This window comes from Condylura cristata, unplaced genomic scaffold, assembly GCF_000260355.1.
Source record: "Condylura cristata isolate star-nosed mole 26May11 unplaced genomic scaffold, ConCri1.0 scaffold00001, whole genome shotgun sequence".
Taxonomy (NCBI): Eukaryota; Metazoa; Chordata; class Mammalia; order Eulipotyphla; family Talpidae; genus Condylura; species Condylura cristata.
Window position 1 is genome coordinate 60,631,196 of NW_004567102.1, and position 22,235 is coordinate 60,653,430.

The following is a 22,235-nucleotide window of genomic DNA, read 5'->3' on the forward strand; positions in this document are numbered from 1 at the left end:
TAAGATATTTCTGCTCTGTGGAAACTTCTCTACATTTTTCAAGTTACAAATAAATCTATATATTGATGTGATATTCATATTTTATATATATATAAAATAAATAAGCAGAAATTTTCTCTGTAGGAATAATTGGTCTCTAGCTAGACAGATAGGTAGAAAAACAGATTGATTTATTCTCTCTTCTCTTTGAGCTATGAAGTTCATTCTTTTTTAATATCCTGGGTCTTTTGGAACTAGATATTAGTTCCTTAACAGATTATAGAACCCTCTTAAAATAGAGAAATTTTGAATGACTTTATGGTATTCAGTATTTGTTTAATTTTCTAATTGTACCCTTTTTTCTGTTTTTTTTTTTTTCCTTTGTGCCTTTTTTAAGGTTTCATCTTCAAAACCAGAAGAAAATAAAATTCGTCAGGAAGATTTGACAAAAATTATAAGTAGTGCACAGAAGGTTCAAATTAAACAAGAAACTATTGAGTCCAGGCTTTCTGAATTAAAAAGGTAAATATTTTTAAATGAAATCTTAATGTACTAGGCTTATAGATTTATATATGTCTGTGTTGGGGATTAGAGATTGGTTCTTTTAGTACTTAGTTCATGTTGTTGAAGGTAGGATGAAAGGTCATTTTTCTTAAGTATAGGTCTCCTTTATTTTTTTATTTGCAGCCATATACTTTACCTGAATACTCTACAGTTACTAAATATTGAGAAGGTTGAGGGAACTGGGCCATTGGTTTTCTTTTTAAAACTGGAGAGAGACGTCATCAATAGGAGGGGGTTATGATATTACAGTATTATCATATATATTACATACAATTTTATGCAAGTATGATTTAATACTGCATCTTTACATTTGTTTACATTTCTCTTAACTGCTGATGATGCCATGTATGTGCTTTAAGTATACATGCAACTCAAATCTGTGCTGTTCAGAGGTCATCTATATTTTCCTAATAGTGGTGAAAAAAACATATAAACCTGGACAGTTAAAAAAAAAATGAATATATAAGTCTTGTGAAACAGTAGATTTTGATCCTGGTGTAGGAAATGATTTTGCTTAGGTTAGCTTTCATATGATGTTCACACCACAGATAAGAAAAGAAGTTACTATCTGTGTTAACTCTCCTTTCTCTTATGGTTTCTTAAGAATTTTCTCTGTGGTCTGTCCCTTAGGAAAAAAGTAGGACACTGAATGTAGGAGGAAAAGGACACAAGAGACTTGCCCTACTTGATACATAATTTCAGTAAAAATGGTCAATGAAGAAAAAGAAATACTGTTGAAAAGCATATATTTGGATATACTTTAAAAATACTTTTTGGTAGTGTTTTCATATGCTTGTTTTTTTTTAAAAAAAGGTTTATTTATACATACAAAAGCTGGAGTGTAGGCTAGAGGTAGAAGGGGGAGAAAGGATTCACCAGGGACAGAGTGGGGAGTAGAACAGGTGGCTGACTGAAATACACTGCTTACTGACTGTAGCAGTGGGCAAGACAGGACAGGTCTACAGCACCATGTGGTTTACCTCCTTGGCCAGGATTGGGGATTGAACTCATGCTACAGTGGCTGTGTATAGCTTCAAAGAGCTGAGACTTAACCCCTTGCACCACTAAGAAGCCCCTGTTTTGAGACAGATAATAATAATGCATACAGTTTTAGAATCCGGCAGACTTAAGTTTAACTTCAACCCTTACCAAATTATCTGTGTAATCTTGGGCAAACCCTCTAAATTCTTGTCTTGGTGTCCTCATCTTATAAATAGAATTTTATTTTTTGATACATTTTGGAGTGGTTTAAGTAAGTAATAATTGTAAATGTTTAGCCCATAGGACCTAGAATATAACAAGTAATGGGCAAGTGTCACTTCTCGTTAAGAAATGTTTCCTAAACACAAGTTACAAATTCACTTGGTAGCCACAGTTTAATGGTCAGCTGCCTTTTTAAGAAAGAAGTAGTGAATCAAATTGTCAGAGTAGTAAATTGCCAATTACTTACTATTACGGATATAGGTCTGAGTCCAAATTTTATGTGTGCGTATAAAGCCATGAGTAGAAGATGCTTCAGTAAAAAAAGAATGATTCATGCCCTCCCTGGTGGTGCACTGGATTAGGGTGCAGCACTGCAAGCTAGCTGCAGTCACTTAAGTGCAAATTTGATCCCCAGCCCCAAGGGGATCCACATGGTGCAGCAGACTTATCCTGACTTAACCCACTGCTCCCCTTAATGGTGTACTCCGTTGATATGCCTATTCTGCTCTCCACTCTATCTCTGGTGAATGCTCTCAACGCCCCTGCACCTCTGGCCTGTATCCCAGTTCTGTATGCATAAATAAATAGATCTTTATAAAGAAAAAACACAAATGATTCAATGATGCTGGAGTTGTGTAAGGTAATTACTATTACCATGCAGTTGAACTAAAGTTTTCCTGGTCTCATGAAGCTATATAGTAAAAGCAAATATATTAAGTTCTTGGGTATTCTTACTTAGGGATATTGCGGAGGTCCCTCTCTGGTGGTGCAGTGAATTAAATTGCAGTGCCATGAAACTATCCATAGCCATTGCAAAATGAGTTCGATCTCTGGCCAGGGAGGTGACCCACAGGGTGCAGTAGAACTCTCCTGCCTTGCCTGCTGTTCCTTTCAGCAGTGTGCTTCCATCAATCTGCCTGTTCTGTTCCCCACGAGATTGGTTAATCCTCTCACTCCTTATATACCTTGAGCTTGTACCCTTGTTCTTGTATGGATAAAATAAATCTTTAAAAATAAAGATATTGTGGTCTGTTTTTCTGATTGAATGTTTTTGTTTCTTTTTTTAATAAATGACAATATAGTGAAAATGAGTCACTCTGGAAAGAGGTGTCAGAATTGCGAGCAAAACATGCACAACAACAACAAGTTATTCGAAAAGTAAGCTCTCCCCTATGACTATAACTTACCTTTGTTTAATGAGTACCATTTGTGACCTGGAAAAGTCTCTCTAGTTATGGAGTTCAGTGTCTTATACATTTGTACATGGATCATACGTAAAACTACAAAATCAGATAAAACCATATGGTATATAAATCTTTTTATTAAAAAGTTTCTCATTAGCTAAATATGGTCATTCTGTATTTTTAGTTAATGTCTCATTAGCTTTGTCTGATACAACTTTAAGATTCTTTTATTTTTAGGAGCATATCAATAACCAGTTTGCCTTTTTGTTTTTTGAACTATAAAATGGCTTTATTGTGTGAGTTATTTTTTCTTTTAATAATTTTTTACTATAAAAGTCATAGGTACTCTCATGGAAGATATGTTTTCTAGTCAGTTGATCAAGTTATGAATTAAAAAAATAAGTTATCAATGTGTGCTTTTATTAGTCTGTGTAGAAAACCAATTAATGTAGTATTGCAAAATAAAACTTACATTTTACTGTCTGAGCTGAAATAAACTAGGGGTTCTAAAAATTTCTTTGTTGTATGGTGTCCTTGTGATTTAATCTTTTCATACTGGCTTTCATATGTTAATAAGTAGTGCATGAAAGTGATTAAGGGAGCTATTTTTTGCTCATGAGTAAACTGGACACTAAGTTAAAGCAACAGAGTTTTTTTTGTGGAGAGGGTGGGGGAAGAGAGTTTCAGTTTATTTGTGCTCAAAGGCCTTTAGCTAAAAATAGGATTATGAATGATAGGATCTGGATGTAGTAGAATAGGCTGGGAACAGAGATTAGTGATAGTTGCAACCTTTGGCATATAGTCAAAATAGATACACTAGTATCTATTTTAAAATTAGTATACAAGTGAAAATTGAATACATAATTTTGTCCTGTGAGTTTTTTAGTCCAAGTACATATATTTTCAAATTTTTATAGATTCCAGCATGCAACTCATAGGGATATTTGCTTTAATATGATAGATGCAGCTTAATCTGTACTTTATTTTTAAAATTAATTGATTTTTTCATAAATCATTGTTGTAGTTAAGTATTAACTTAAAATACTCCATAATTTATGGGCCTTATTTTTCATAAAGGCAAGAATAGTTGGTAAAATACTTCCATAACATTTTAATTTTATATGAAATCTGAGTTTGAGTTTGAGTGTCTGTTTTGGTGGAGTTAGGGTTTACATAATGCTTAATGACAGTTGATCATTTTTTCTCTGTTCCTGGAATTGGCTTTTAGCTCTGCACTTTTTCTTTGGCCTTGGATTAATTGGGAATTATATGTGAACTAACCTTTAGAGGATTTGTCAGGTACAGAAGTTAAATGTTTTAAATGTTAGTTGTCTCATTTTCTCCTTTAGGGGACAAACTGTATTCACCATAATTCAAAAGTGTCAAAAATAAACTGAGATGAAAAGGGAAAAAAATTAAAGCTGTCCATACAAATTTTTAATTTACAGTTCTCTATTTAATTGTGTTACTGTATTTCACTATACTTACAGAAAATTCCTATTAAGTCTAATTAAAGTTGTCTGCCAACACTGTTTTTATTTTAATTTTTTCATAGCATATAGTGATATGCCACTTTTCATGGTTCAACATTTGATCTTCACCATTTTGCATTCTTTAGGATGATAGTGTAATAATCAAGGCAAGGTGTATCCCTAAACCACTGTTTTTCACATTCACCTAGTAACCCCTGGAGGACTTGCTAAATACACACATTGGTTGATCCCACCCTTAGAATTTCAGATTCAGCAGTTCTGAAGTGAAATGGAGAATTTGCCTTTCTAAGAAGTTCTTAGACTAATGTTTCTTCATCCGTGGCCCACACTTTAAGAATTACGGCCATAAAATATGAAGGATTGTTTATATTTCTGATTTAATAGTTCTTCTTTAAATGTAGTTAGACTTTGAGATTTAAACTAAATTCTCTTCATTGTCAGCAGAAAGCTTTGATGAATAGTAATGTCTCAACAATAATTTTCTATAATCTGCAGTTAAGTTTTCTCTGACTTGAAAATTGTATCATATATTCTGCCCCTAATTGAGTAACTGGTGTCAGAAAAAGGTTCCCTGTCAAACACTTCTTTTTTGCATTATCTTGAAAGGATTTTAAGTAAAAAGTTGGGATGTGTATCCAGGCATGCTTTTTACTTATTACCAAGACAACTGAACTGAATATTAGGTAGATAAATGGATGTTTAAGTGGGTAGATAGATGGATTGCTGGGTTGATCAGTGTCTTAGGCATTTGTATGTCTTAGATAACAGCAACTTTATCTGATTTTATTCTGCCTGGAAGCTCTGGTATGTTTTTTTAGATAACCAGTAGAAGATATATCCAAATTTCAACTGTGTGGCACTAGATGAGAAATTATGTGATGTCGAGAACTTACAATATCTGAATTAATTTTTGAGACTTGCTAATATGGAGTAAAGAATTAGGAGCCTACAACTGAAAATTTTAAATTTATGTTTTCCTTTTTAGATTGTCCAGTTTATTGTTACATTAGTTCAGAATAACCAACTTGTAAGTTTGAAACGTAAAAGGTAAGTTTTGATGATAAAACATTGTCACTTATATATAGACAACCAAACATTGTAATGATCACCAGGAATGACCTACATTTACTAAGTATATGCTTGTTGTCCCAGAGGAATAGTCTTCCATTATTAAACTATATTCTGAATATCTCAAGAGTGGGTGTTAATTCCAATTGCTGTCATCTGTTAATGTTGTTGAGAGAGATAATTATAGCTTAAATGGCTAATCTCCAGACAACCTTATGGTTTAAAAAGAACTGTATTTTTCATTCACATTAGCAATTTAATGTAGCATTAGATGGCGTGAGTGAGGGAAATTCTTGAAAGAAGTCCTATGGTAGAAAAAAACTTAATTTTTTTTTTTTACTTGATCTTGCCAATATTCAGCCCATTAATAAAGGGTCTTTAGAAATCTGTGTGTCAACCATGGGTTATGATAACTGTACTTGTCAGTAACTGTCATTGTCACAATAAAAATATAGGAATATTGGATAAAGGAATAGTTGATAAGAGAAAAAGAAGTTCTCTTGTAAGGCTAAGGTTTTAATCTTGCTTGATTATGCTCAGAACTTTGTAGGCTCAACTCTGTTTCACCTAACTAGTTCTTATCACATTGTCAATTTTTATTATGTGAGTGTAGTTACAACGAGTAATATAATTCAGTCAGCAATGAAGAATACCTAAAAAGAAGAGTTTTATTTTATAAAAACAGTACAGAAAAAAAAAACAGTACAAAAAAAAAGTTTCTATTCCTAAGATGTAAAGCACTTTTAAAAGATCATTGTCTATACATCCTTACTGAAGTTTTTTATTCAGGATTAAAGTAAAGTAAACATCATTCTGTGGGAATAAATTATTATAAGCAATTTTGAGACTTTGCATGTTTGAATTGCTGAACTTGCAAATGTGTTCTGATTTTTCAGGCCTTTACTTCTAAACACTAATGGTGCCCAAAAGAAGAATCTCTTTCAACACATAGTAAAAGAACCAGCTGATAATCACCATCATAAAGTAATTTTTAATTAAGAATTTTATGTTTATAATCCTAAATAAAATTTTTACTACAGAATTTCATACAAAGAACTTACATAAATAATAATCTTAAGTGCTCATCCTCCAGCTTTATTAAGTCATGATAGTTTTCATTATTTTCTTCAGCTTTATTAAGTCATGGTAGTTTTCATTATTTGCTTTAGGTAATTTAAAGAAATAAAACATTCTAAATATCATTGGAAAAGTTACCTTTTCCCAAATTAATTTTTGTACCCTGTTTTACTATCCTAATTAGTATGTATTATTTTGTGGCCATTTCGTATGTGTGAATCCATGAGCAATATTTGGTATTATTTTGTGTATCTCTGAACTTCATTTAAATGTTATTTTTGACATTTTACATTGTAGCTTGCTTTCACCTAGTCTTGCTTTTTAACTATAACATTAATTGCATGTTTTGATAATGTAAATATGCATTCTTTTGTCAAGTAACTTTATTCTAACTTTTATTAAAATGTGCCTATCCTAGACTATTTTACTGTAACAGAACATTTGTGTTTGCTTTCATTTTTGTTACAGACTTTCTGGATAATTTGTCAGAGTTACATGCAGTGGCAAATTTGTCCTGTCCAGAGTTTATATTCACTACCTAATAATCATTGTACTTATAAATCTTAGATTTCCAAATTCTTCTTTAGATTCACTATTAAAGGTTGCAGGTTATTGTTCTGGCATATCAGAATGAACTAAAATCTGTTTGTACTCATCACTGTTTCTTAAAAACTCAAATATGCCTTTTTTGTTTTTAGCACTGAAAATGATAACGGATGAATTGTGTTAACTTAATGTGAAATGTATATTTTTGGGTTCTTTGTATATTTTGTTTTCTGTATTTAGTATTGAAATGTCTCGATTTTTATATTATACTCATGACCTTAGTTTTGCTTTAGAACATTGGAAAGTCTTTTAATTAAAGTATACTTACTGTTTAAAAATATATGTAGTTTAAAAAGAATAACTGCCAGACTAACATTTAACTGCTGGATAGTTAAAATGCTTTCTATTTTCTATTATTACCATTTAGCAAGTAAGATTTAAAAAATGTAAAAAATAGAGAGTCACCGGAAAGGAAATAATGTCCATCAATACAGTGGTCATCAAGTAATACTTGAAATTTATGATGACATTTTAACACATTGTTGCCCTTTGTGTATAAGAAAATGCTTAAAAATTTGAAGGTCTTCCTTTAGATGTTTGACAGCTTGCTGTTTTCAGGGTCACTTACAATGAAAGAAATAATGTAATAGAATGCAGATACATCTCATCCCTCTGTGAATTGTAATAGACTAATTAGTGTAAGTTCTGTAAGGGCAGATAACATAACTTTTATTTACTGTTGTATCATCAACATTTGTTCAATAGTTGGTGCTCAAATAATATTTTTTAAATAGTATGTTGTCTGGTCAATATAATTTCAATTTTTTAATACATTTTCTCCCTGATTTTTTAGGTTCCACACAGTAGGACTGAAGGTTTAAAGCCAAGGGAACGAATTTCAGATGACATCATTATTTATGATGTCACTGATGATAATGCAGATGAAGAAACTATCCCAGTTATTCCAGAAACTAACGAAGATGTTATATCTGATCCCTCCAAGTAAGAAGATTGTGAAATAAAATCCATAAAAACATTGGTTACTTTCTTATCAGAGTTCAAAACTGCTTTATTTCTTGATAAACTCATATCTAACTAACATTTGCATTATTGAATCAAAATTAAGTCAAATTGTTCAAATACTACCTTCCTCCCAATAAAAAGTAGTGAGAATTCACTTTTTAAATTTGAAGAGAAGCTCCTTTAATTGATTCTTACATGAAGCATCAATATTTATGATTAAGCTACTCACACAAGAAATTTAAAACTTTTTATAAATACTTTGAGGAATTTCCTTGGAGAATGGGTAGAGTTAATTTGTCAAGTCTGAAAATGTAATTGATTCTTTCTCATATTGCCAATGTAGCTGTAGCCAGTATCCTGATATTGTCATTGTTGAAGATGACAATGAAGATGAGTATGCACCTGTCATTCAGAGTGGAGATCAGAATGAAGTAGCCAGAGAATTACTAAGTTCAGGCAGTGATGGCACCAGCCCTCTCATGTCTAGTGCTGTCCAGCTAAATGGCTCATCTAGTCTGACCACAGAAGATCCTGTGACCATGATGGATTCCATTTTAAATGATAACATCAATCTTTTGGGAAAGTGAGTGCTCTGCTAGTTGTTCTCTAGATTTTTTGGGGTTTTTTTGGTTATTGACTTCCAACATTCTATTTCTTTTTGAGTGATTTTCTTTTCAGATTATGAATCCATGTAGTCTGACATTCTCTGTTTAGGGCTGATCCCCACAAATGATATTTTGAGAAAGATTTAGATTTTAGATTAGTCTTGGAATTTCCTTGGCATTTCCTCACATTTCTTTAATGAACTATGTGCTTTGAATGTCCATAAATGGTGTGTGATTATGAGTATTTGCTTTTTTATCAGGACTGTAGAATAATATAATTTTTATATAGGGAACTTTATGGCATTAAGAAAAGTAGAATTTAGAAATTTGCAAATTATAGTATAAGGAAAAAGATGTATTGTTTCAGAATCTTTTTTTTTTCCTGCCAATGCTAACGGTATGTGTAACAGCTATGAGGTTTCAGAAATCCCAAATGTTGAATAGGATCTCTAACAGCAAAGAGGGAAGGAAGCACAATTGACTGTGGTGGTATAGACTGCGGGTGATTTGGTGGTGGGTACCTTTTGGTGGCAGAACCTGATGGGAGTATACTAATGTATACCTCTATTAAAAATAAATAAATAATAAAAATAAAGAATTATAAGAATTCAGTGTTTAGGAATATTTTGCCTACCTAGATTATAACATGGTTTTAAGTATAAAGATAATAAAGCCTAATATCTGATGTTTCTTAAATTTTTTTCCTTAGGGTTGAACTGTTGGATTATCTTGACAGTATTGATTGCAGTTTAGAGGACTTCCAAGCCATGCTGTCAGGAAGACAGTTTAGCATAGACCCAGACCTCCTGGTTGATGTAGGTACTTTGAATCATTTTTGCTATACTGGCAAATTATATATTTATGATTCAATACATAATTTTATGATATTCTGTACTGTTTTGCATTCTTTTTGAAATGAATGGTTTTGTTTATCAGAAAGAATGAACAGATGGGTTTAGGACAGTGAAAGAGGCTTATTACTACCTGTTTCTAAGTAGAAGTTCAGTTAATCCCCTATAACAAAATACCAGTTCTGTTTACCAGTACTGTTAAATCTAGGTCTTATCTGGACATGTTGCTGTGTTGTTTGGCTCTGGAATAAATTGTCACTGAATAGAAATCAGTGGCAATTAGTAATAGAAATACTTATCCAGGAAACAGAATGGAGGTACTTCTTGATAATTTGGGAAAAGTTTCACTCACACTTTATTTTTTTATATTTTCTATTTAATATGCACACACACACACTGAATCTTAAGTGTCCTTTGCTCCAATTTCTATCACTCTCTCTATGAACTTGACTGCAGCATTATCTGGACTGTCAGTTCTTACTACATTTCTGGTACTAGACATCTTCCTCACTGATTTGCCTCTTGTTTGTTTAATTCCTCTTTTCTGTAAAGCTTCCTTTGTAGTTGGTCATATCCAGATGAATCTTGTTTTCTGAATATGCTTCTCTGTTACCCAGGAAAGTTCTATTACTTCATTTTCTTTTCTTTTTTTTTTTTTTTTTTTTTTTTACATTTCTTGGTTAAAATACAAATTTTCTTATGCTAAAAGTTTCTGTAGTCTTTCTCTTTTAAAAACTGCTCAGTGAGGCCAAAAGGAATTATTCCTGTCTTAGTTCTTTAGTCTTAATAATTTAACATCTTACTTCTGTTTCTCATCAGTCTTTGTCAGTATCATGTGACTATTTTTTCCAAATCATCAGTGATTCACAGAATGGATTTCACCAGTTTTTGAAGATTTCCTTCTTATGCTGACCTGTGTTATCATCTTAAATGAATCCAACATCTATATTAATGAGGGATTTTTAACAGGAACTTGATAACCCTCTTGATTGAGTCTGTCAGTCTTTATCCTTTATCATCTTTATCAGATGACCTTATAGAATAGCTGTCTTATTAGACCAATAAGAACAAAATAAAATTCCGTAATTTTGATCCTCTACTAATCCTTGCCATCTTCAACTAGATAATTTTACTCCAACTTTGGCACAATTATCACACTTATTTGTCCTCAATACTTTATCCACTTAACTCTTTCCTGTTCACAGGTGGTAATTCAGTGTTTTGCTTCTCTGGGAAGCTATGGAATCTTAAATTTTCTTAGAAGAAATATTTGTATCCATCTAAAGCCAGTTTTTACATTTGCCTTCTTCGGTTTATCTCTCCTTAATCATTTCCATCAGATTTTAATAGTTAATTGAAATGTCCTCATCTTAAAATTTTTACTTGTATTGGTGTGTTTCTTTACCATTTTGTTTCTCTAGTCTCTTCATTCACTACAGTTTTGTAGAAATGAGTGGGTATGTTGGTACTTCCTTATTAATGTATTATTACTTCAAATGAAACCCTGTATTGTCTTTATTTGTTGTTTGTTTAAAAGAGTGGCTTTTTTTTTTCTTCAAATTAGAATTGGGCTAATGGAGGACTTGTTTGAATTAGACGAATTTGGGTTCGGTTATTAGCTTTGTTTCTTACTAGCTATTGTTATTAGCCTTGGTAAAGTTAATCACCTTAGTATCTATTAAATATGGCTAATAATGGACATGAAGGAATGTTGTGAGGAAGCTAACTAACATTATTGTTGTTAACACTTGATTTTCCATAGCACAATTTTTCTGTTGACTTAGAAGCACATAATTCTTTGTTCTTTTCCTCCCTCCCTAAATATTCTCTCTTCCCATTAAGATTTCTTTTTCCTCCTGTGCACTACTTGTCAGTATTCCCCAAGGTATTCAGTCTCTTAAACCTCTTTAATTTTTTCCTACCTTTTTCTAGGTTTCCTGTATGAGGTGATTTTGGCTTACAGGATTGATCTCATATATATAGTTCCTGCTCTTAATATTTTTTAAAGCATACATTGCTAGAATTATGATTACATGACTTTGTGGTCATCAGTTAGGTCTTGACTCAGATTGCAATTTGACAACCTTTTATTTATCTTCGAAAGTCAGTATATCCTTTTCGACTTTTTATTTTATATAATATTATTCTATAGTATTAACAGATTTCTCCTTATTCACCCAGGCTAGTAATCCCGAAGTTATCTTAGTTTCCTTACCTTTATCTAACTTACCAAGTATTGTGTGTTTTCCAAAAACAGCATTTATAAGCCACCACTATTTTTTTAAGATCATCATTATTTCATTGTTGAAACGTGCCGTATCGTCATAAATTTTAAAAATTCAATCATAGGTGGTTTTGTTCTAGAGAGAATAACGATGGTAAGGGCATGAGTAAGTATGCTGAAGAGTTCATGAATCTCTCTCTGCAGAGTTCAGTACTAAATAAACTAGTGTGTAATGAAACACTAGGGGCCTAACCTTAGGATCAAGCAACTGTATCATTCCTCTCACGTGATCTACTTTTTTCTACCTTACACCTTGCTTTTGCTGGGTAAACATGTTAGTATTCCTAACTCAGTGGCTACTGGGAGTGGGGCAAAAAAGAAATGAGATTTCACTGCCGATCCTCCTCATATTCCACTCTCAGTAGGGAGAAAAATAATGAGGCATCTGAGGTGATGACAAGGTGAGCTGTCAGCAGTTGGTAATCATGTATAACTTATTCCTACCTAAGGAAATAGTCTCATCTGCTTCATGCACCAGGAGAGGTTGTATGAAAAAAGGAATAGTTAATGAAAGGAAGGGAAGAGTTGGGATATTTTTTAGGGCTACCATGAATAAGGAACTCTAAGGAGAGGATCACTGTTCAGAGAGTGTGTAAAAGTCTTCTACCTGTGGTCTTTGTGCATTTCATTATATTCTGTGAGCCATTGCTATACTTACTGACCTAAAATATCCTAATCACTATATTTCATTGTTCCTACCTTTCCCAAGACTCTTATTGCTGACAGAATGTGGATTTTTCCACTTAGCTTGACCTTTCTCTACTTTTTGAACTTTATGTTTATAACTTATTTACTCAAGTCTGAATTTTGTTTTTTGCAGTGGTTGACTTGACTGTTTTTAAAAGTTACTCTACAACCATTCCTCCTTCTGTTGCTGCTAATGCTATAACAATGTACTTTTCCCTACATCCACTTATTTCCTAGTTCTAACCATCCTGGAGAGATTGATACATGTTACATAACTTCATCAAGACTTTTTATTGATCCTGTATGTGTTTGTCAGTATCTATCTGTATCTGTATTTTCTTTCTTTATCTTTCTCTTAAAATTCTTTAGTACATTTGAGACCCATCATACATTATTATGATACTAGATTATATCTGATCATATATTGCTGTTGGATTTTGTTCTTATCTTGCCTTTTAGATTGTAAGCTCCTAGAGAGCAGGAATAGTGTCTTCATCTTGTATTCTTCATGGTGTCAAGTTATTTCTTAGATGCTCAATAAATCCTTGCAGAATGAGTGACTTTTTGAAACATGACTTTAAAAAGTTTTATCTGCAAACTGACTGGTTTAAGGAATTCATTAATCAGTGGTCTTAGCATCCCATACTTAGTTGAGAGGCAAATAGCCAACAAGTAGGTATGCCATTTGCCAGAGTTTCAATTCAGGTATAATCTAGGAACCACTATTATAGAATAGACTCCATAAATTTATTACATGGTTAGCCAGGTAATCAGTAAAGGCTAGTGTCAGGGCAAGAAACTAAATCTGTGTGCTACTTAAGGCTGAAGACATTAGGAAGGAAAAAATAAGCGAATGAGAGTGGGATGTGGGGAAAAACATTTGTTTCAAGTGAGACAAATGACACTTAATAGAAAAATTCTTAGCATCTAATTCATGGGGTAGTTTGCTCTGCTATTGTTTGTTTTTCTTTCTGCTTTTTCTTGCTTTTCTCTTCCGAACTTGTTTTACTGTATGGAACTTTTTAGTGCAGGAGCTACATATCTTCACCCAAGATGGCTGTATAAAAATTTTGAACACACAGTTAATTCTTTTTTAATATTTTTAAACTTATCATCTTTCTTGTTTGGTCTTTCAGCTTTTCACTAGTTCTGTGCAGATGAATCCCACAGATTACATCAATAATACAAAAGTAAGTTTTAATTCATGTTGCTCAGGACCCATAGCTGTAAGAATCTGAAAAAGTCCTAGTAAGTAGAGAGAGCAGTATCACTCCAAGTTATAAAAAGCATTTTATATTCTCACCTAATATTTGTGATCAAGATAGTAAAATTCTAGAGTTAAAAACTAGCTCTTGATTATGGGGCAAATTATTGTCCAGTTCTACTGGCAGTTGTATAGTTAACTGCCAGGATGAAATTAGGGGCTAGCTTGCTGGGAGATTTACCTCACTGAATTTGGCATATTCAGGTATGTTACTGAAAACAAATTATTAAAATGATTGTCTCATGTTTTATGTACTTCATTTTATATTACTCCTTCTATAAGCAAATTCACAGCATTTTTTCGTTAAAAATATTATTGGTACCTGTTGTCATATTTTTATAAGTTCTTTCATTTGTTAGCATATAGTAAAAGCTCAGGGGTTTATACTAATTGTAGGCTAGGCAAATTGAAACAATGTAGGATGAATTTTGAACTTTTTCAAATAATTTTTTTTTTAAACATAGGAAATGCAGTTGGGATTAGATAAGTAATTCTTTATAACTGGTCGATTTATAATTCTTTATAACTGGTCTTTAATGACCATTTGAAGTGGTTAGAGCAGATGTTTAAAAAACATCCTGTTGATTTGTATCATTTATTGATATGAACAGTATATACCATTTTTATGAACAGTATTTGAACACTGTATCTTATGAACAGTATATATTACACTCTTTACCTTGTATTTATACAAGTTTTTTAGTAATCCCTGATCTTTATTAAATTCAAAGGTACATCAAGTCCTGAGAGATTGTTCAAACTTCCTGTTAGTAATCTTAAAAATAAATGCATGTCAAATAAAGGTGATTTGAGTTGAGGGAGTGGGTTGGAGTTTTTCTGACTTTTGTCTTGTGTGAAAATAACTCACATTTTCTGCATATTCAATTTATAGCACAGGTAACTTAAAGTTGAAAGAAGTTGTAAATTGTTGAATTAGAAAGTTGATTGTAAGATCAATGTTTGAATGATTTTTATCAGGGATTGGCATACTTTTTGTGTTAAGAAGACTATTAGTAAATATTACAGTTTTTTTCTTTATATGTTCTCTCTCACAGTTACTTTGCATTTGTAATGTTAAGCAGCCATGGACAATAACAGAATGAGGTGGCTGTGTTACAATAAAACTTTATCTACAAAAGCTGGTAGTTGAATTTGGCATGCAGACTGTAGTTTGCACAGGTTTATATTTCAATAAATGTGATTACATTACTGGATTATTAGACCCACATCATGCATTCCTTTAGTATTACTATTGCTAGGCACTGAGCCATTTCTGGATCACCTTCCTTATTCCAAGAAAACAATAACTTAAGTCCAGTTTTCATAAATGAGTAAAAAGCTAATGACATATTATTTTACAGTATTATATAGGAGTTAAACGAGAGAGACTTCTCATTATACTTAGAGAATTGGAATTAATTTATTGAAATAATTGGTACAATAGATGTCATTCTGTTGTTTTATGGATTATGGTACTTTCCTCATAAATCAGGATGCCTTAACACTCTCAGTACAGCAATATGTGTGACCACTACTAATCATGACATGCATGGGAGATGAAACCCATTTGTTATCCTTGTTCTTATATTTTCAAATAATAACAGTGACATCCTTGAAAAACACCTATCTTAGAAAATATAAAAATAATGGTTTTGCATTATTTGACTTTATTATGCACGAATACTTACTATGAATGATAAATGAGAAAGTGTTTTATGTAAATTTTTGGAAAATTTTAAGTAGTTTTATTTTTATTATATTAGAGGGCTTTTCTCTCCATTGTGGAAACTTTACTGCTTCATTTTATGGGATGAAAATCAGGGGAATAATGGGAATTAGTATGTTTGTTATATATGCTTAATCAACACGCAAATATCTGAGACTTGCAGCTTTTCAGAAACATTGTGAACCTCTGCACCTCAAATAGAGCATCGTTGAAAAGAACATTGAAGAACTTAACAACATTAAAGATTTAATACCCTTACAGTTAAATGTAAGGAGAGAAAACAGTGGTTAAAAGAAGAGAAGAAGAGATCAGATGATCGCAAAGAACTGAAAGAGTCAAAGTGGAAATGAAGAAGCACGACCTCATCTTTAAGCCTTCTAACTATAGAGAGAAATAGCTTTAAGGATGTCATCATGTTATCCTGAGCTACTCAAAATATGTTCACTTAATGCTAAATACTCTTGTTTTATGAGTAAAGAGAAATATGTACTAAACTTAGTCAAAACTGTTTAGCATGAATTTGCTTAAAGAGTTATCTTTTAATTAGCAATTTGAAACCAGTCATTTTTGATTCATTCCCATCTTTTACCCTTGACAAATTCTGTCTATTCTGTTCAAATGCCCCTCCCTTTTCTTTTCATACTTATTATTATCCTAGTTTAGGTTCTTTTGCTTCATCCCTTGATAACAGCAGTAGTTTTCTTAGCCAGTCTTGTTACTTCTATTTAAATGTCTTTCTTTTTCCTGATGCTTACCCTTCTTGTATATTTCAGATAGTAGACCAGTATTCATATATTGTGCCAGGTTTTTTAAATAACTTTTGCTGTTGTTCAGAAATACAAAATATGAAGCAAATATTTTTATATTATTTTTTTCTCTTTTAGTCCGAGAATAAAGGATTAGAAACAACCAAGAACAATGTAGTTCAGCCAGTTTCAGAAGAGGGAAGAAAATCTAAACCCAAAGCAGGTAGGTATATGTACACACACACACACATATACACTTATATGCACATGTAGTTATATACACACACATACAGAGATTGTATAGCTTTTTAAAAATTACTTCTAGCAAAGGGAATTCATTTATACAGTGTGTCCTAGATAACATTCAGCATCATTCCTTTATAATGTTGATAAGAAGAAAATAATCCCAACCTGATAGTAAATACAATGTCATTTAGTTTAAAAGCATAATTTCTAAGGATCTGTTGACCTAAGTGAGGCCTTAATGGACTTAACAGATGAACACAAGCTATATGGTCTCAGTTTTATGTATAATATGTCAAGGATAAGGTCATAGGGAAAATTGATGAGGTGGTAGTTTGGCAAATTATCTTGTTCTCTTTCCCCCATTTAACCCTAGGAGAACTAAAAGAACCCTTATTTCTTAATTGTTGAGTAAGACTTGACTTTACTGATGTGCACATTTTAAATTTACTCACACAGTATCATATTTCTTGTTAAACCAAGTAAGGGTAGTGATTGCATATGTGCACAATTCCTTTTGTTTTTTCCATCTTCAGCTTGAACTCTGTATTTATAACTTGGTGATAAAAGGATACTTTTCTAATCTTTTGTATAGACAAGCAGCTTATCCAGTACACTGCTTTTCCACTTCTTGCATTCCTGGATGGGAACCCTGCTTCTACTGTTGAACAGGGAAGTACAGCATCTTCAGAAGTTATGTCCACTGTAGATAAACCCATAGAAGTTGATGAGCTTCTGGATAGCAGCCTGGATCCAGAACCAACACAAAGTAAGCTTGTACGCCTGGAGCCATTGACTGAAGCTGAAGCTAGTGAAGCCACACTGTTTTATTTATGTGAACTTGCTCCTGCACCTCTGGATAGTGACATGCCACTTTTAGATAGCTAAATCCCTAGAAAGTGGACAATGTATGTATATATTCATCAAAATGATGAACTATTTATTTTAAAGTATCATTTGGTACTTTTTTTTTTTTTTTTTGTAAATTGCTTTGTTTTTGTCTAACCAGATACTGTGGAATAGAAAGCACCTTTTGCTTTTCTCACTAACCACACACTCATGCAAAGCTTTCAGATGTTACTCAGCTATTTAGGTACACAAGATTTAATGCACATTATTGGCATATCTTTTAATTTGGATTCAAATGGCAATTTCCCTTCAATTATAGTAAATTGAATTACTTTTTTACATATATGCCTATTAACCCCAGTTAAACTTTTGTTGTCTTGTTTGATGCTGTCTGTTCCCACTGAGTGTACGTCACTAGAATTAATGGTAGAATTCCTAAAACTTTGTCTGTTCCAGTTACTTTCATTAAGTATTTTTCACTTGGCATACTTTTAAAACTGGGAACATAAAGTGCCTGTATCTTGTAAAACTTTCTTTGTCTTTCTTGGTTCAAGAAGTTCATTCATATTCAGCAGGAAAGGCAAAGTGTACATGAGTGCTTGCTGTCTTACATGGTTCTAGCTCTATATATGTAGATGAAGGGGATGGGATGGCATCAACCCTGTCTACTTCACTGGACTAGTTCTAAGTAAAACTTTTCTGGGTTTTTTTTTGAACCATACTATTTAGTAAAATAAATATAATGAATGTTGTGTACTGGTGTCTGTTATGTGCCTTCTTTGTAGGTGATACCCACTTGTAATAATTTTTCCTCAATTGAAAGTAGATTTAAACTAAACTATCAATTGTCCCTTCTAATGTGAGTCACATCAAGATCTTTGTTTCTCATCTCAAAATATAAACTGTATTGCAACAAGGAAGAAATTTCTTCTTTAAAAAATATTGGCTTGCTTTCCATTTCTAGTAAAGAACTGAGAGAAATATACCTCTCATTGTCCCAAATGAGGTAAGACATTGTCACTAGATACTACCATGACCTATAATTTTTGCTCAGAGAGATAAGAGAAACCATCAGATCACCTTTTCCTTTTGGAACAGTTTCTCAGGAATATCTTAAGATACTTAATATAAGACCAGGGACCTCTTTTATCACTTAAAAATTCTACTTTCAAGTAGAGAATTGGAACAGGGTAGTTAATAATCTGGATATTTTATAGAGGTATTTGATAGGAATTAACAGATAGCCTTCACATTGGTCATACTCTGTTTCTTGTTATCCTGTAATTTCTCTTACTGTGATATAAAATTTATAGTAAAGCCTAGCACATAGTCATAGGGAACCCTCCTCTAGCATATCCTGAAATGTTAGTGAACTAATTCAAGATCCTGAAAGGTTTTCTCATACATGCTGTAGAGATTGTTAAGGTAACAGGAAGGAGGCATTCAAATATAGAGTTAACTTTAGAGATTTTTTCCCTGCCTTTCTTCATTGTGAGATATGATCAAGTGTTTACCTTGTGGTTCATTTTGAAGTTTTACAAGTATTGTAAAAATAATTTGGAAAGTTTTTTTTTTTTAAGATTTATTTATTTGTTTATTTATTTATATAGAATTGGGATACAGGCCAGATGTGCAGGGTTCATGAGAGGATCACCAGACACAGAGTGGGGAGCAGAACAGGCAGATTGATGAAGTACAGTGCTGAGAGGAGCAGTGGGCAAGACAGGAGAGGTCTGCTGCGCCATATGGATCACCTCTGGGGCAGGCGATCGAACTCGCACTGAAGTGGCTGCTGCTAGCTTGCAGTGGTGCACTTTAACTCACTGCACCACCAGGATGGCCATGAAAAGTTTTAATAACCCTAGTACTTTTTTTTTTTTTTTTAAAGATTTATTTATTTATTCATGTAGAGCTGGGGTACAGGTCAGAGATGCAGACGGTGAGAGGCTTCACCAGAGACAGAGTGGGGAGCAGAACAGGCATATCTATGAAGTACACCGCTGAGGGGAGCGGCGGGTGGGTCAGGAGAGGTCTGCCACACCATGTGGATCTTCTCCAGGGCAGGCAGGGATTGAACTCATGAGGAAGTGGCTTAAGTTTCTTAGTGCTGTGCTTTAGCCTGCTGAGCCACCAGGGAGGGCCCAACCCTAGTACTTTTAAGATTTTTACATCTATTTCTTGTTAAACCAGGTAAAGGTGATGATTCTTTTTCAATGAGAAAAAGATTACATTTAAAATTTTTTTATCTTAATTTTTAATAGTTGGAAGGAATTTAGGACATTGTTAATACTTCTATATTTATTGTTACATGTGTCCTTTAAGTTTACTTAAAAATATATAAATAACGTTGACATGAGCCGGTATTTATCCTTTTCATCCTTCGAGAATATTAATCCTATTTTTATTTGCTTAAAAATCATACATTGAAGATACATTTCTCTACACATATATTTAGCCTTAAGATTCTAAGCATTAAAGAATACATTGTATTATAAATACAGGGGATCAAAATGGTACAGATACATGTGACAGTGACTTTTAAACTGACTACCAAATTATTTCCTATTCCTGTCATGCAGTTAGATTGCTTCTACCTTGTAAACAGAGTGTGTGACTGAAATTTTTTTTTTTTTAAAAGATTTATTTATTTGTGCATATAGAACTGGGGTACAGGCCAGAGGCTCAGGGGCGGTGAGAGGCTTCACCAGAGACAGAGTGGGGAGCAGAACAGGCAGATCGATGAAGTACACTGCTGAGGGGAGCAGCGGGCGGGCCAGGAGAGGTCTGCCACACCATGTGGTCACCTCCAGGGCAGGCGGGAATCGAACTCATGCAGAAGCGGCTTTAGATTCTCAGTGCTGTGCTTTAACCCACTGCGCCACCAGGGAGGGCCTGTGTGACTGAAATTTTAAAAAAATAATATAATAGTTTATTTTTACATCATTTTGTGCCTTTTTCCATCTCAGGTAGTAATCTCTGTGCTCTTCCCATCACCAAATCACCCATGTGCCCATCACCATAGTCCAGTGCACTTCCTTCCCCCCACCATTCTTGATCCTATACCCCATTGCACCTCAGTAAAATGTATGTTGACTAGATTTTAATATAGGAGGAGTGATGTACAAAAGTTCAGGGTCTGATCCGTGAAAACTTCTCCTGTGTAGTCTGCCTTGCCTGACTTGATGCAGAGTAATATGTCGCTTTTGCTGCTTAGAGAGGAGTGCTGCGGTTAATCCTAGACAGCCTTTATAGACCTTAGATTAAAAGAAGACAAACTTTTACTATCACTTGCCTCTGAATTTTATTTTTTTGGTAGATCTGTTATAGTTCTTAGTACTCACTAATACATTATAATTCTTATATTGATCTGTTGTTAAACATAAAATTTTACCAGAAAGACATTTTTTTTCCTAGCAATGAATATAATTACCAATAGAACACTAATTTCTTTTTTACTTTTATAGATGTAAAGTCCTGTTTATGTGCAAAAAAGTAAGTAGATGTGATTGGGAGGAATTTTGTTAATTTATCAGCAGGTGATTTACACAAAGTGGAAACCTTCTGAATTACAAGGATTTGTTTTTAACTAGTTAGTATCACTCTTTCATGCCAGTATGTAAAATTGAATCTTTATTGTATTTAGAGGCTTGATTAAAAAATAATTGGTTAACATGATTTAGAACAGATAGAGGTATATCTTTGCTTGGTCAAATGTGAGAGTTATTGTTAAGAAAGATGGTGCCTTGTCCTGAGGCATCTTTGCAGGCAGATTAACTTTAGGAAAGAGTATGTGTGGAAATTGAAAACTATGGAAACCGATTTTTTAAAAGGTAATAATCCAGCTTATTTTTACCAGAGACAGTTTACCTATGTACAATCTGGAATACCACATTATGAAGGCAGTTAACAACATAGTGCATCTTCACCTTACTTCCAACATTCTTTTATCCCAGGGAGATAGAAATAGGGCCCTTAGAGATAGCTTGTGACTTAAAGAGCCAAATATTCTTTTAGGGTCCATCACTGTGTGTTTCATAGGAATGATCAGGAGTTTTAGACACTAAAGTATCAGAACAAATGGTCTGCAGACTGGGAAAGTGACCAAATAACACAAGAATTAGGATCTTGAACTTTGTTTCAAGCATATATGAACTACGTGTTGAGAAACAGTTGCCATTAATTATGCCATGAAGTATATCAGCAAATTTCAAGGAATAAGTATTAAACAGGTTAATTATAATACAGGTAAACTAACCTTGACAGTTTTGAGGACTGTTAGCCTAGTACTTTGTAGAATGTCTCTCAGTTTGGGGTTACCCCATGATTGGATTGAGCAGTTGATTTTCAGGGAAGAAAGGGCAAAGAACCGAAGTCCTTTTTCAACATATATCAAAGGCCCAAACTACTTTTCACTGTTGTTAGTTTTGACTTAATAGGTTGAATTGTCAAAAGAAACATTTCTGTGAGCCTAGAAGTTCTATGATGCCTACCATGTAGTTTCAAGAATAACCCAGGCATCCCTACCTACAAATAATGATCTTTTATATATCCTTGTCTCCAGCCCTCATCACAGATTTTAGACTTGTCAACCTTCATATTCTGAGTCACGTATAATGTCTTTCTCAATATATACACATACTCAATTGCTTCCTTTTCTTTGGGTAGCCTTAATAACACTAAAGAAGGAACAGAATTTCTCTTCATCTGATCTTAGCACAAAGGAAATAATGGTAGAGGAATAGAACTGTACTCTGTCCAGTACACAGAGATGATTTTCTAGTCTGTCAAAATGTTACAGCCTAAAAATAAAGTAATAAAAAATAAGGTAAAATACAAAAATAAG

At 33.1% G+C, this 22,235-nt stretch overlaps 1 protein-coding gene across 2 annotated transcripts in view; it reads left to right on the plus strand.

Moving 5' to 3' along the window:
- The window catches only part of HSF2 (heat shock transcription factor 2), a 30,753-nt gene extending 12,605 nt beyond the window's left edge, over nucleotides 1-18,148 (plus strand). Inside the window, exons 4-13 of one of the 2 annotated variants that reach the window (XM_004673820.2) lie at nucleotides 377-501; nucleotides 2,829-2,904; nucleotides 5,409-5,470; nucleotides 6,388-6,475; nucleotides 7,968-8,116; nucleotides 8,481-8,720; nucleotides 9,452-9,557; nucleotides 13,701-13,754; nucleotides 16,439-16,523; nucleotides 17,139-18,148. In XM_004673820.2, coding sequence (XP_004673877.1) covers nucleotides 377-501; nucleotides 2,829-2,904; nucleotides 5,409-5,470; nucleotides 6,388-6,475; nucleotides 7,968-8,116; nucleotides 8,481-8,720; nucleotides 9,452-9,557; nucleotides 13,701-13,754; nucleotides 16,439-16,523; nucleotides 17,139-17,431 — 1,278 coding nt within the window. In that variant the 3' untranslated portion in view covers nucleotides 17,432-18,148. The remainder of the gene's footprint in view (nucleotides 1-376; nucleotides 502-2,828; nucleotides 2,905-5,408; nucleotides 5,471-6,387; nucleotides 6,476-7,967; nucleotides 8,117-8,480; nucleotides 8,721-9,451; nucleotides 9,558-13,700; nucleotides 13,755-16,438; nucleotides 16,524-17,138) is intronic. The other variant, XM_004673821.2, reaches the window with a different exon arrangement.
- Nucleotides 18,149-22,235: the final 4,087 nt, after the last annotated feature.